Raw genomic sequence first — 13313 nt, forward strand, 5'->3', positions numbered from 1 at the left:
CGTTCTCATCCTGTTCTGGCAGCGGATGGAGACCCCCATTTTGTTGTCGATTTCCCTTTGAGCAACCTCACGGTCTGTTTCAACATCGATGGACAGCCCGGGCACATCCTGAGGCTGGTCTCCGATCATGCGGACTCTGGTGAGTTCTACCTAGAAAGTGAAAGGACTTGAGTTTTGGGAGTGAAAAAAAAAATCCTAATCTTCGCATTCTACCCCACTGCTCAGTGGTGTCCCAGGGTCTCCAAATCAGGAGTAGTGGAAACTGATGGGTAAGAAAATACTGTGTCAGGGCCACACAAGGGTTTTGGGAGCTATAACCAGACATTGAAATGAAAGCAGACAAACATGTCAAACCCCCTTTTAAAAAATTTTTATTTACTTTTTTTTTTTCACTTTTAAATTTTTATTGGCGTATAGTTGATTTACAATGTTGTGTTGGTTTCAGGTGTACAGCAAAGTGAATCAGTTATGCATATACATATATCCACTGTTTTTTTAGACTCTTTTCCCATATAGGTCATTACAGAGTATTGAGTAGAGTTCCCTGTGCTATACAGCAGGTTCTTATTAGTGATCTATTTTATATATAGTAGTGTGTATATGTCAACCCCCTTTTTATGATATTTTCACCCAAACCTACATCAGCTTCTCCTACCCAGGACATTGGTCAAAAATCACTCATACCTTCGTGCATTCGTTCCTTCCTTCCTTCGTTCAGTGGGCACTGAGTGGTCCCTACGTGTGAGCAGAGGTTCTTTGTTCTAGAGGTACAAGAGAGGAGGGAAATTCTGATGAGAAGCCCTCTCGTGAAAGTGGGGGTAGTTTTTCTAACCACTGCTCTCTTCCCCGCCCCCGCCTTCAAGGCGTGACGGTGAACGGAGAGTTGATCGGGGCCCCCGCTCCCCCAAACGGCCACAAGAAACAGCGCACTTACTTCCGCACCATCACCATCCTCGTCAACAAGCCCGAGAGGTCCTACCTGGAGATCACGCCCACCAGAGTCATCCTGGATGGTGGGAACAGGCTGGTCCTCCCCTGCAACCAGAGCGCGGCCGTGGGGAGCCAGGGGCTGGAGGTGTCGGTGTCCGCCAATGCCAAGGTCACCGTCGCCATCCAGGGCAACGTGGCCTTCGTCATCCTCCTCCATCTCTACAAAAAGCCAGCCGCCTACCAGCGAAACCACCTGGGCTTCTACGTCGCCAACGGCCAAGGCCTTTCTGACAACTGCCATGGCCTGTTAGGTAGGTGGCTGCTCTCCACGCCGGCTCACAGCACAGAATTCAGTTTCCCAAAACGAAGCGGATGCTGCCCGTATCTTTACTTGGTTGAGAGTTTCCACAGGAATGTGGTCTTTATGTAGCTCATGAAAAGTCTATTTCTTTTTCTTTTTTCTTCTTTTTTATGGCACATGGCCAATTTTTCTTTTTGCTTTTTTTTAATACAATTTTTAAAGGTTACACTCCATATACAGTTACTACAAAATATTGTCCATATTCCCCGTGTTGTACAACACATCCTTGAGCCTGTCTGACACCAATAGTTTGTGCCTCCCACCCCCCCAACCCTCTCTTGTCGCTTCCTCCTTCCCCCCGGTAACCACTAGTTTGTTCTCTATGTCTGTGATTCTGCTTTTTTTTTTGTTATAGTCACTAGTTTGTTGTATTTTTTAGATTCCACATATAAGTGATATCATACAGTATTTGTCTTTCTCTGACTTCTAATTTCTCTGACATAATAATTTGTCTTATTTCCCTTAGCATAATGCCCTCCAAGTCCATCCGTGTTGCTGCAAATGGCAAAATTTCATTCTTTTTCATGGCTGAGTAATATTCCATTGTGTACCACATCTTCTTTATCCACTGGTCAGTTGATGGACACTTAGGTTGCTTCTGTATCTTGGCAAGTGTAAACAATGCTGCTGTGAACATTGGGGTGCACATATCTTTTCAAATTAGTGTGAAAAGTATACTTCTTGCTTCCTGACACTTTTCTAGAATAGGAATGGGCTTTATAAACTAATTCGCACAGGCCTTTGGGGAAAGGGAGCAAAGAAATGAGGAGTCCTTCTCCCCAGGTCTGGTTCTTTACCCTCAGGGAGAGGATGCAAACACATCCCATGGCCCAGCACCAGGCGGGAGATGCACGGCCCCTCCCCGGGCGGCACCCCCGTGGCTGGGAGCCTCGGGCAGCCCACTCTGCCTGGCTTCCCTCCACGTGCGATTTCATGTGGGCGTTTTTCCCACAAGTAAAGAGGGAGCCACTGCCAGGGCTCGGTTTAGAAAGCAGGATTTCCTGGCACTCGAGCTGGACGCGTCTCTGTGCAGCTTGCCTGGGAAGCTCCTCTCCCAAACGCAGACTGCTGTCCCTTCGGCCTTGGCGATGCCCTCACTCGACCTGGAGGATTCTGACCCTGCTTTCCACACCCTCCGCCCAGTGCACACCCACTAAGTGCACGTATGGAAGGGGTCCTCCAGAGGGAGGAGAGAGGGGAAGACCGGACCCTTCTTCCCTCGTTATTTGCCCCCATCTCATCTTCCCACCTCAGGAGGAGACTGGGCGTCTCTGCTTGTGGGTTGGGCATCCTTCCCGTGGTAGCTTCCAGAAGTGGGGGCCACTACCAATACACTCAGGTCTCTCCTCCCCACACCCTCCCCGGACACTGGAAAAGGTGGAGCACCTCTGGGAGACTCCAGCCGAGGACCACAGTCACTGCTCTGATGTCACGTATCTCCTTCCTCTGGGTCACACCCGTGCATTTGCTGGTCATCGGTGCCCGAATTGAAGTTAGATTTTGTTCAACCACGTTGCTCGCACTTGACATAGACCTGATGTCTCTTTTGTCCTCTCAGGTCAATTCCTGAACCAGGAGGCCAGACTCACCGGGCTCAGCAAGAACCCTGCCCATCCCTCCGTACCCGAGGCAGGCGAGAGGTCTGAGGCCGTCCTTGAGGTAAAAGGACACCAGGTCCCAGTGGTGTGGAAGCAGAGGAAAATCTACAACGGGGAAGAGCAGGTGGACTGCTGGTTTGCCCGGAACAACGCCGCCAACCTGATTGACGGGGGGTATAAAGACTACCTGGCGGCCCATCCTTTTGACTCCGAGACCACCTTTGGCCCGGGCACATCCCGGGGACTCTGACGCCAGCAGCCGTAAGGCAAGAATGTGTGGCAGGGAAACGTCTTCGGGGACCCCGTGGTGTGGTTCTTGTCGCTTGGCAGGTAGCTGCCGCCCATGGCTCACCCCTGGTGGCGGGGAGGTCTACCCTCTGCTTGAGCAAAGGGTGGGGTCAGGATGTTGAAGCAAGAGTGGGATTTCCTGCTCCTCCCCTCCCCCTCCCCCTCCCCCATCTCCAGTAGAGAAAGGTGGTGGCACCAAAGGGACCAGTCGCAGTTAAAAGCAAGTCTCTATCTTATACCAGCTGGCTTGTCCATCTCCCAGCCTACCACAAGGTGACTCTGATGAAGGAAGGTGGCCATCAAGTCTGTTTTCTCTGTGGAAATGGCCAGGTTTGGGCACTCTGCTTTTTGCCTTATACTAATGCATAGGCATCTCTCCTCCTCGTCCGCTGCGTTCTCCAGATGTGCGGCCAACCTCTGCCTCAGGGGAACCTCTCCTTGGGCCCAGGCCACGAGTCATGCAAATAGCCCATAGATTTGATCACTGTAAACCATTCGGTCTTTTCTTAGGAGAGGATTTTCTTCTACTGTGATGTCTTGCCCTTGAAAATTTGTTTTCGTTTTTTAAAAATTGACTCAAAATAGAGACTCCGCATCCCAGATACCGGTATTTTTCTAACGGGCTTTGTAAATCACTTAACTTTGCTGTTGGAGATTCTCCTATTTATTCCAGAAAGCTAAGCGCTTCTAATAAACAGGGCAGCCCACGTGGGTGTATTTCACTGGCCTGTCTCAGTGCTGGAGCGTCGGCCAGCTGCGTGATGAATCTTTCACTTGGCTCTTCAGCCTTGGTCCTGATTCCGACCTGATTTGCTCTTGGTCCCCCAGGAGGTGATAAGTTAGGCTCTTGCAGAACTGGGATGGGGAGGCGTTGGCAGCACAGAGCCGACCTACAGGAACCAAACTGCGTGTTCTCAGCAGGAAGTGCGGACGTGCTTACAGATCTAAGGAGCCCTCCCTCATCCCAGACATGCTAGGCCAGGAAATCAGCGTGAGCAAGAGGCTTTGGGCAAATCTGATTCCATCAGGGAGGGGTTAAAATCAGGGGCCAGGGTGGTATCAAAAGTCAATGACTGTCACCCTCCTCATTGTGGAACCTGTGAAGCCCGTCACATTATCAAGGGGAAGGGAGGTTGATGGTGGTCTTGAGACCTCCTCTCTCCCCCTCCTCCCTGGCTCTTTGCTGGACTGCGGAGGTTCAGTAAGGCTGATCCTCACTGCGGTCGGGACGCAGATGGACACGGGGGGCACTGGAGCCAAACAGCAGGGAAAGGAAGGTTTGGGTCAGAGAAATGGAATATTTTGACGTGAGACCGAATTAAATAAAAGCTTTTGTGCTGGCTTCATGGAACGTTTCTTCCAGTAGGGAGTGACTCTAGAACTTTCATGCCATGTGGAAGCAGACTTAGCACTAGGAGAGAAATCAGAGCTAAGAAAATTGTTTATCGCCTTTGCCCTTGCCTTCCCATTTTCGAATGGGAAACATTCGAGCAGCAAAATGACATCCACATGTTTTTGTACACCAGGTGGCTGCAGGAGTTTAAGTTAGTGCCAGGGCCATCGAGGGCGGGGGTGGGGGTGTGCGACCGGTTGTGTCTCGGAGTCTCCGTCTCTCTCCACCTTGGGAACCCACCCGACCAGGGCCAGCAGCTGTGTTATTTTTGACTCAACTCAGCTGCCTGTTTTCATGCCAGCAGTGTGAATGCACAGGCCCAGGCTGCTGACAGCTGCTTCCCTATTTCAGAGGGAAAGGAGGAGCCGGAGCTGGGCTGGCCGGGACCTGCGCAGGCTCTGCGGGGACTTTCCTGTTACATAGACCTCGGGCCCAGCTGGGCAGAAATCCCTGCAGCCACGACGCCAGCCCGCTGTGTTAGCGCCTGGAGCCGGGATCTGTGTTCCAGGTGTGGCCTCAAAGCTGCAGACAGGAGGCTGTTACTGCAGGACCAGATATTCCAACGGGGTGACCGTCCCTTACCCTCCTATTCAGAAAAAAAAAAAAAAATGCACATTTTTAAAAGTATTAGGGATGAGCTTTTATTTTAGTGTTTCTACTTTAGACTCATCCCACTTTTCTTTCTCCTCCTTTTCAATTGTATATCTTTTTTTTTTTTTTTTTTTTTTTTTTTTTTGCGAAAGGTATGTATCAGGGCATTTTCTGTTTTACCCAAAGGCTGTGAGATCTGTGGGCTCCAAACTCCACCCCAAGGTCATACTTCAGTTTTTTTTTTAAGTTGATTGATAAATGTCATATTTTCGATTGGCCTCGCGTGTTGTGAATAGCAAGGTCTTTTCAAGTAAATGCAGCGGCAAGGAGGGATTCTCTTCTCAGGTGGGAAAACGGAGTCAGAGTGCAGTTGGGTGACTTCCCCCACATCATATAAAAGACTTAGAGCAGGGCCAGGCTGAGCCTCCAGAGCTCATTGGTTAGCTTTGAAACGATGTCACCATATGGGTAGTCGTTTATTTTCCTTGAGCATTTATAAATAAGGTGGGGTCGGGGATACGAAATGAGCAGTCGAATGAGGTTGAGAAGTACGTTGCAATTAGAGGGGATAAACCTCAAGTTACATCATCGCTAATGTTAATGGGTCCTAACAAGTTGACTGGCTGGGCTCTTCAGCAAGTCTCCACCCCCGGGACCCTAATCCACTCCCTCATCCGAAAAAGAGAGGCATCTCAATGGGTGGTCTTTATGCGTCTCCTAATGTAAAGTTTCACATCCCCAAATAAAATGGGCTGAACGTTCTCTACCCACTCATGCTAGGAGCTTTATCTTCTTCCATTTGCCTTTTCAGTGGTTTACTAGTTCAGGATGGAGGGAGCGGGTGTTGGGAGAATAACCCACCCTGACCCTCCCTCACAGCCGGGCAGTGTGATGCAGGGCTCTGGGAATGGGAGAGAGCACCTCTGTTTCTGTGTGACATAACATTAGGTCTTTAATTGAATCATGTGTCCTCACAGGTGAATTAGGGACAGGATTCCTTTCTTTAAATGTATGTGTTGGCTGAGCTGAGTGCTATGGACAGAATGTTTGTGTCTCCCCGAATTCATATGCTGAAAGCCCAAATTGAACTCCCAAGGTGATGGCATTAGGAGGTGGGGCCTTTGGGAGGTAATTCGGTCATGAGGGTGGAGTCCTTGTGATGGGATTAGTGCCCTTATAAGAGACCTGAGAGAGATGATTTTTCTATTCTCCACCCTGTGAACATGAGAAGAATGCCTTCTAAAATCAGGAAGTGGGCTCTCATTAGACACTAAGTCAACTGGCACCTTGATCTTGGATTTCCCAGCCTCCAGAACTGTGAGAAATCAATGTTTGTTGTGTAAGCCACACAGTCTGTGGTATTCTTGATATAGCAGCCTGAGCTGACTAAGATGCTGAATCATTCAAGATACAAATTCCTTTTCTTTTCTTCAAGCTACTCAGAATGTATACAAACAATGTTGTTATTAAATCTGGACTCTTGGAACCATTCACACATGTTCCAACTAAAATAAACAGCAAATAAAATAACACAGCTAAGCAAATACTTAGAACTGTGACTTTAAATATTTATCTTAGTCAGTTTAAAATAATAAGTAGGGCACAAGATAGTTCACCTTCAACAGACATTTTCCTTCAACAAAAATTTGTAAGAGAATGACATCTAAAAACAAACAATACACTGGTATATTTGTTTTGAGGGAAAATGGCTAGAGAGAATAAAACTTGTTGATTCTAACTGCACTGCTTGTTTGTAGGAATTTCTGAATTCCATAGAACTATATGTAAATGGAGCAAGTGAGTAATATTGGAAGCATCATGTTAAAACAACACATTACTGGGAACCTGCTGTATGGCTCAGGGAACTCTACTCAGTGCTCTGTGGTGACCTAAATGGGAAGGAAATCCAAAAAAAATGGGGGGGATACATGTATACGTATAGCTGATTCACTTTGTTGTACAGTAGAAACTAACACATTGTAAAGCACCTATACTCCAATAAAAATTAATTGAAAAAAAAATAAAGTGACAGAGCCAGCAATAAAGCTAAAAAAAAAACAAAACCCCAACACATTACTGTGTGGAACAGCCAATGTACAGCATCCATTTCTGACCTTTTATAAAACTGTCAAATTTGTAGAGAAGTGTCTTAAACCTCAGTCCCTTATTTTCTGGGGACTCGGGCATCCCAAAGCTTCTCTCACCTTCTTCTTGGGTCACTTGTTTGCCCACACTGACCATCACCTTGCTCGGTACTTCTTCCGTTGGCACAGGGCCTTTCTCTCGATTGTGATTCTGGCATCTCTCTCTCCAGTTCCCGTGGTCAGGCCAGATCTTGCTTAGATGTTAGATCCTGAATTAGAACCAAAGCAGACCTGGAGCAGGAGTGAGAGAGACATCACTGGGAGGTTGTGTTAAAGAGAAAACTAGCCAACTCCTCATCTCAAGGGCATGAAGTCCACCTCTTCAGGCTTTGGCTTCTTCGTCTCTAATAAAGGGACTGGACAAGGTAATGTGCTCAGATCCCATGATCTTTATCTTCTGCCTGCACATGAAGATACGTCCTGAACGTCCTAAGTAATAAATGCAAAGTGATTCAGTCAATGACTCCAGTCTATTCTGAGATCCAGTGTTCAAGGCTCGGGGATTCAGAGGAAAACAAAGTTCCTGCCTCCATGGAGTCCACAGTTTAGAGCAGGAGATATGCAAAGATTGGAACAGAGTGTGAGAAATCCTGCAAGAGAACTCTGCAGAGGCCCAGCTGAAGGGAGGAAGGAGGTGGGGAAAACATTCCAAAGATGGAGAGTATTCAGCTGCAAGGAAGAAGTGCATATACAGAGGGACCCACGTGAAATATTTCTTCTGTAAGTTTAAGCAGCTTGGAACAGCTTAGGAATTGAAGCCATCGTCTTACTCCATTCAGTTTCAATCAGTTTTGATCTGTGCCCTGTAGATTCGGGGGTTACTGAGAACCCACAGTGGATGACACTCAGTGAATCTGCAGGTTCCTGTCTCCCTGGACCCTTGCCTGGGTCTGTCTCCAGCCCCGCATCCTTCACTCTTGTCCCCACGTACGGAGAATGCATTGGGAAAGTCACAGAGTGCCACAATGGGTCCATTCAACCAGCAGGGCTCCTGCTGGCATTTAGCAAAACTTAAATCTGTTTTCCTTGAAGTGCATTGGCCTCCGTGGCTCCCGCCTTCTGCTTCAGCTTTCTAGACCCCCTCACTCCGCAGCTTTCCCCAGCAATTTGCCTCCTCTCGTGCTGAGAAAACTGCAGAAGGAGCTCCCTCGCTTACTGTGTCTCATAGCATCTTCGTCCTGCTGCCTTCGAGGTATAACGGTCCACCTTCTTCCAGGCTCTATCCTTCTCACTCCATCTGGGCAGTTGCCTCAATGACTCCTCTTCTTTCTAGAATCTCCAGACTCTTACTCCCCAGAGGTTCTTACCTCTTGGTTTTGGATACCCTTCCAGACGAGATCGGGCGTGTTCAGGGTGGTATGTCCATAGACTCGGACACCCTTCCAGAAGTCTCCTTCAGGCTGAAGTGCTTATCCCTGGCCAGGCCCCTGGGGGCTTCCATCTTCTCTTTTATTTCAGTGTCAGGCTTGTGCTAGTGGTCGGTGTTTGAACCCTAACTTTTTTTACCTCCTAGTCAGTTGCTTAAGTCATCAAATTCATCTTCTGTCTTTACCACGTTCATCAAACTGTGTCTCAGACGTCACATTACCATTTCTGACATCCAGTTCCAGCGATGGGTGTCTCCAGCCCCTACTACATGACAATTTTGGCGTCTTCCTCTTTTTTTTTTTTTATGAATTTATTTATTTATTTATGGCTGTGTTGGGTCTTCGTTTCTGTGCGAGGGCTTTCTCTAGTTGCGGCGAGCGGGCGCCACTCTTCATCGCGGTGCACGGGCCTCTCACTATCGCGGCCTCTCTTGTTGCGGAGCACAGGCTCCAGATGCGCAGGCTCAGTAGTTGTGGCTCACAGGCCCAGTTGCTCCGCGGCATGTGGAATCTTCCCAGGCCAGGGCTCGAACCCGTGTCCCCTGCATTGGCAGGCGGATTCTCAACCACTGCACCACCAGGGAAGCCCTCTTCCTCTTTTTTGAAATGTTGGATCCCTTTGCATCTCTTATGAGATTAGAATTTTTTTTTCCTAGTCTCCTTTCCTGCATGTCTTTCCTCCTACTAACCTGTGGACATCCCCCAAGGTCATACTGGTCCTTTTAAAAAAATTTTTTTTTTTTGGCCACGCCATGTGGCTTGCAGGATCTTAGTTCCCGAACCAGGGTTAGAACCCATGCCCCCTGCAGTGGAAGCACGGACCTAACCATGGGACTGCCAGGGAAGCCCCCATACTGGTCCTTTATACTCTCCACTCCTTCCACCTTGCAATCTCACCCACTTCACGGTCTCAGCATCTGGCTCTGCGTGGACTTGAGGACACTTCCCTTCCGTTATTCTGGCATCACCTCAAACTCAGGAATAAAAGCAAACTTTCCATCTTCAAAGTCTCTGTATTTATACCAGGGGGATTTGGGATCTGGGAGGAAAGGAAGAAGTTCTAGCACAATCTTTTAAAATTGTTATTGTTGCATATAAAGGTGGAAATTGTGTGTGTGTGTGTGTGTGTGTGTGTGTGTGTGTGTTGGGTACATTTCCGAGGCCAACTCAAAATTAATTTTTATTGACACAGAGTTCTTCCTGAAAATTCTCTGTTAATCATATTATTTTCTCAAAACAACAGCTGTGTTTGTGTAAGAGAATGGCTGATGTCCTGACTGCTCACTGGGAATTTCTGGTTATATAAGAAGAAAATCACAGGTCCTAAGTTTATTGATGTGTCAGTTAAATCACTTCATTGTACTACAAGTATGAAATGCATTGTAAATACATTTTAGTGTGCTTTTTTGAAACGAATAAATTTTATTTGAAATGTATAGAGGCGATGTAGAAAATACAATACTGCAGATACTTGAGCGTGAATGAATGTCTGTATGGGAGACCTGCACTGTTATTCCATCTGGGACGTTTCCTACTGGAAGTCTGTTCAATCACTAGGCTCTTTCCTCCACGAAGGTAACATAAGCTCTCTAAGTGTTACAGAATGTTACAAAAGAAACAGACCTTTCCAGGGGAATGCAGAAACAGTATGTCTGAAGGCTCAGCTCCAACGTGAAGTGTATTTGCTTTTGAAGAAGGCTAGAGTCCAGGAGTATTCTAGAAACTAAAAGTTCTCCTGTCTAACTTGGAGGCAACTACATATCCTTTTGATCTCTTCATCGGCCTGGAAAACTAAATAACACTTTGAGACCTTGTGATGAAAACATAGGATAAAACTTTGTATACCATTGAAGGACAGGAACATTTTGAATTGTTCAATGCAAATTTCCCAGAAGAGACAATGCTTCAAAACAAGTACATTCACTTATTCATTCATTCGACTAATAGGGAGTGGGTGCTAACCATGTGGAGGGGATAGAGGGCCCTCCCTAGCCCAGCCTGGAGATACTGTTGTGTGTAATTACTTATAAACAGAGACAGCAGTGTGCCCTTAAAAAGTTCAGAAAAAAAACGTGGGTGGGAAGGGGTTTAAAAAGGAAGAGACTGCTTTCAGCCTGGCTGGAAGAGGTACTGGTATTTGATCTGGGTCCTACAGAACGGGTAAGGATAGGGGGGAAAACGTCTAGGAGAATTTTATATAATAACTTATTTATTTGTAATAAAAACACTATAAAGGAAAGGAAAATAAATTGTATAGAAGAACTAAAATTTCAGGGAGATGGAATGGCCAGCCCTCATCACAGAGCTGACATCTGGCTTAGCCTGGAGGCAGGGACTCTGCTCTTCTCATGACCCTGGCATGCTTTGGACAAAATAGGAGCAGCTTCCACAGTGATGGCCATGATTGCTGGACACCGGATCCAGGATCCCACCTGTGTGTATCAGCTGAGCATCACAGGGCGAAGAAGTAAGGCTGGGGAAGGGGGCTCTCTTGTGTGTCTCTGAATGTTGGGCTGCTTTTTGCCACTGGTCTGGGCTCGAAGTGGGCAGGGAATTCTGCGGGCTGGAGACACAGGACTGCTGCAAGTTCATCTTTCTCCCACTTCCTTAGAAACGACATCCTAGGAAACATCTCCCAGTCGGTAGATTTCTGAAACAAATCACCCTCCATGCAAAGGACACAGAAACACATCTGGGGAGCTGGGGTGAGGAGAGCCCGCTGGAGAAGGGGGTCCCAACCCCCGACCCGGTTAAATACACAGAAATGGAGAGAGACAGAACTCACGTGCACATCTGGTGGCTTTTAAATGTCGCTTGTCTTCCTTGGGAGAGGCACAGGCAATGCAGCTCTTGATGTGATTAATGAGCCTCTGGCCGCACCTGGCAGAGAGAGACTCAGGCTGAGGAGGTGGAGGCACCAGGAACTTTCCTTTTTCTCTGTCAGGCACTCAGCGCCGTGCTAGGGCGATGTGCGCTAGTTTCCACGGAGGCGATAAGCAGGCCTGGCGGGCAGGAAGAAAGCAAAGAGCCGACACAGACCAAGATCAGGGTCCACAGGCCAAGGAGGCTTAGTTCCCAGAGGCTGGAGAACAGGAGGATGGGAGGTGCTGGGAGGGCTCCCACTGCCCCAAGGTAAAATACTTGAAAAGAAGGTCTCCTGGGTCCCTGCCAACCTCGTGTGCACATCCTTTGTCACCGCAGATCACATGAGCCACGCAAAATTGAAGGATGACCTGCCCATATTTAGAACCGGTGACAGATTCTGAGGTTCCACTGAGGTCCTGCTGGCACAGCCCTGGCTTCTGCACGCATGCAGGGTGGGTGCACTTTCCGTCCCCTGCTCCCTCTTTCTTCCCTGCCGTTTGTCGGGGGTACCCTCGCCCCAGGGCCTGAGACCCACAGGGGAGTTTAGGTCCTATCACCTCTGATCTGCTTGCTCCGTTTCCGCTCCAGGCACCGCAGTCTTGTTGTTTGGAGGAAGAGTGAATGCGGGAGGGGCCGGGAGAAGTAAGGATGCAACTTCCCAATCATTAGGCAGCCGAAAGGGAGCTTGACAGTTCACAACATCTGGTTTTTTTCTTTTGTTTTACTTTTATGAATTTATTTCATAAACTCACATAAATGCACAAAGAAAGCAACATGTACAGGATGTTACTTGCCACTTTCTAATAATAATAAAAACAAACACATAGACACTACGAAATGGCTTAAATGATTAAAATGTACACACTACTATATATAAAACAGATAACCAACAAGGACCTACTGTATAGCACAAGGAACTATACTCAATATCTTGTAATAACCTATAATGAAAGAGAAACTAAAAAAAGACTATATATTTATATATGTGTATATATAACTGAATCACTTTGCTGTACACCTGAAACTAATACAACGTTGTAAATCAACTATTTCAATAAAAATTTTTAAAAAATAATAATAGTAAATGAATCAACTTGAAAAAAAAAAAAAGAAATGGCCTAAATGGTCATCAGAAGACAGTCATTAAGGGCACATTAATACCACAGTTTATAGCTATTAAAACTAGCTATGTATTATGTAATGTGAAATACAGAAGGCTGTATAACATGCATGAAATTAAAAACCAAGCTGCAGAAGAGAATGTACAGAATGACCCTGCTAGATCACAACACCTTTATGTTTAATATCTTTGGAGTCACAGGCACTTCTGAGCACCTGACAAAATAGGACGTCTAAAATATGAAAAAAAAAAACTAGCTCTCAGGTTAATTTCTTACTAAAGCTCTCCAACGCAGAAGCGCTCTTGCTGCCGTATTCAGGTGGCAAACTGCAGTCAAGCCTGAGTACCTTGTGCTATGACTTCAGCCTGATTCACCCAGGATGGGTCCTTAAGTGACCCTCATTACCCTGGTCTGCTCCCAACTGACTGTCCCTTTAAGGGAGCAGAGCCTCATTCTAGGCACAATACTTAGAATTGTCATTGTTTTCTCCCACTAGCTCTTCAATTCCTTCCCTCTGCAGGACTTTCACATTTAGACTAAAGCAGTTCCCAAGCCCTCCCTGCAAGTTCAGGAGAGGCAAGCCTACTCTTTCTGGCTTCTGGGGTCACGGTGGAAGCTGAGACCTGGTGACCTGCCGATGACCACACGGTCTGGG

General features: G+C 47.1%; 1 protein-coding gene across 1 annotated transcript in view; it reads left to right on the forward strand.

The window, feature by feature from the left end:
* Nucleotides 1–10108, forward strand: part of ITIH5 (inter-alpha-trypsin inhibitor heavy chain 5) — an 81268-nt gene extending 71160 nt beyond the window's left edge. The window contains exons 12-14 of the mRNA XM_007167432.2: nt 23–139; nt 864–1241; nt 2850–10108. Coding sequence (XP_007167494.2) covers nt 23–139; nt 864–1241; nt 2850–3139 — 785 coding nt within the window. The 3' untranslated portion in view covers nt 3140–10108. The remainder of the gene's footprint in view (nt 1–22; nt 140–863; nt 1242–2849) is intronic.
* Nucleotides 10109–13313: the final 3205 nt, after the last annotated feature.

Source organism: Balaenoptera acutorostrata, chromosome 3 (genome assembly GCF_949987535.1).
Source record: "Balaenoptera acutorostrata chromosome 3, mBalAcu1.1, whole genome shotgun sequence".
Classification (NCBI taxonomy): domain Eukaryota; kingdom Metazoa; phylum Chordata; class Mammalia; order Artiodactyla; family Balaenopteridae; genus Balaenoptera; species Balaenoptera acutorostrata.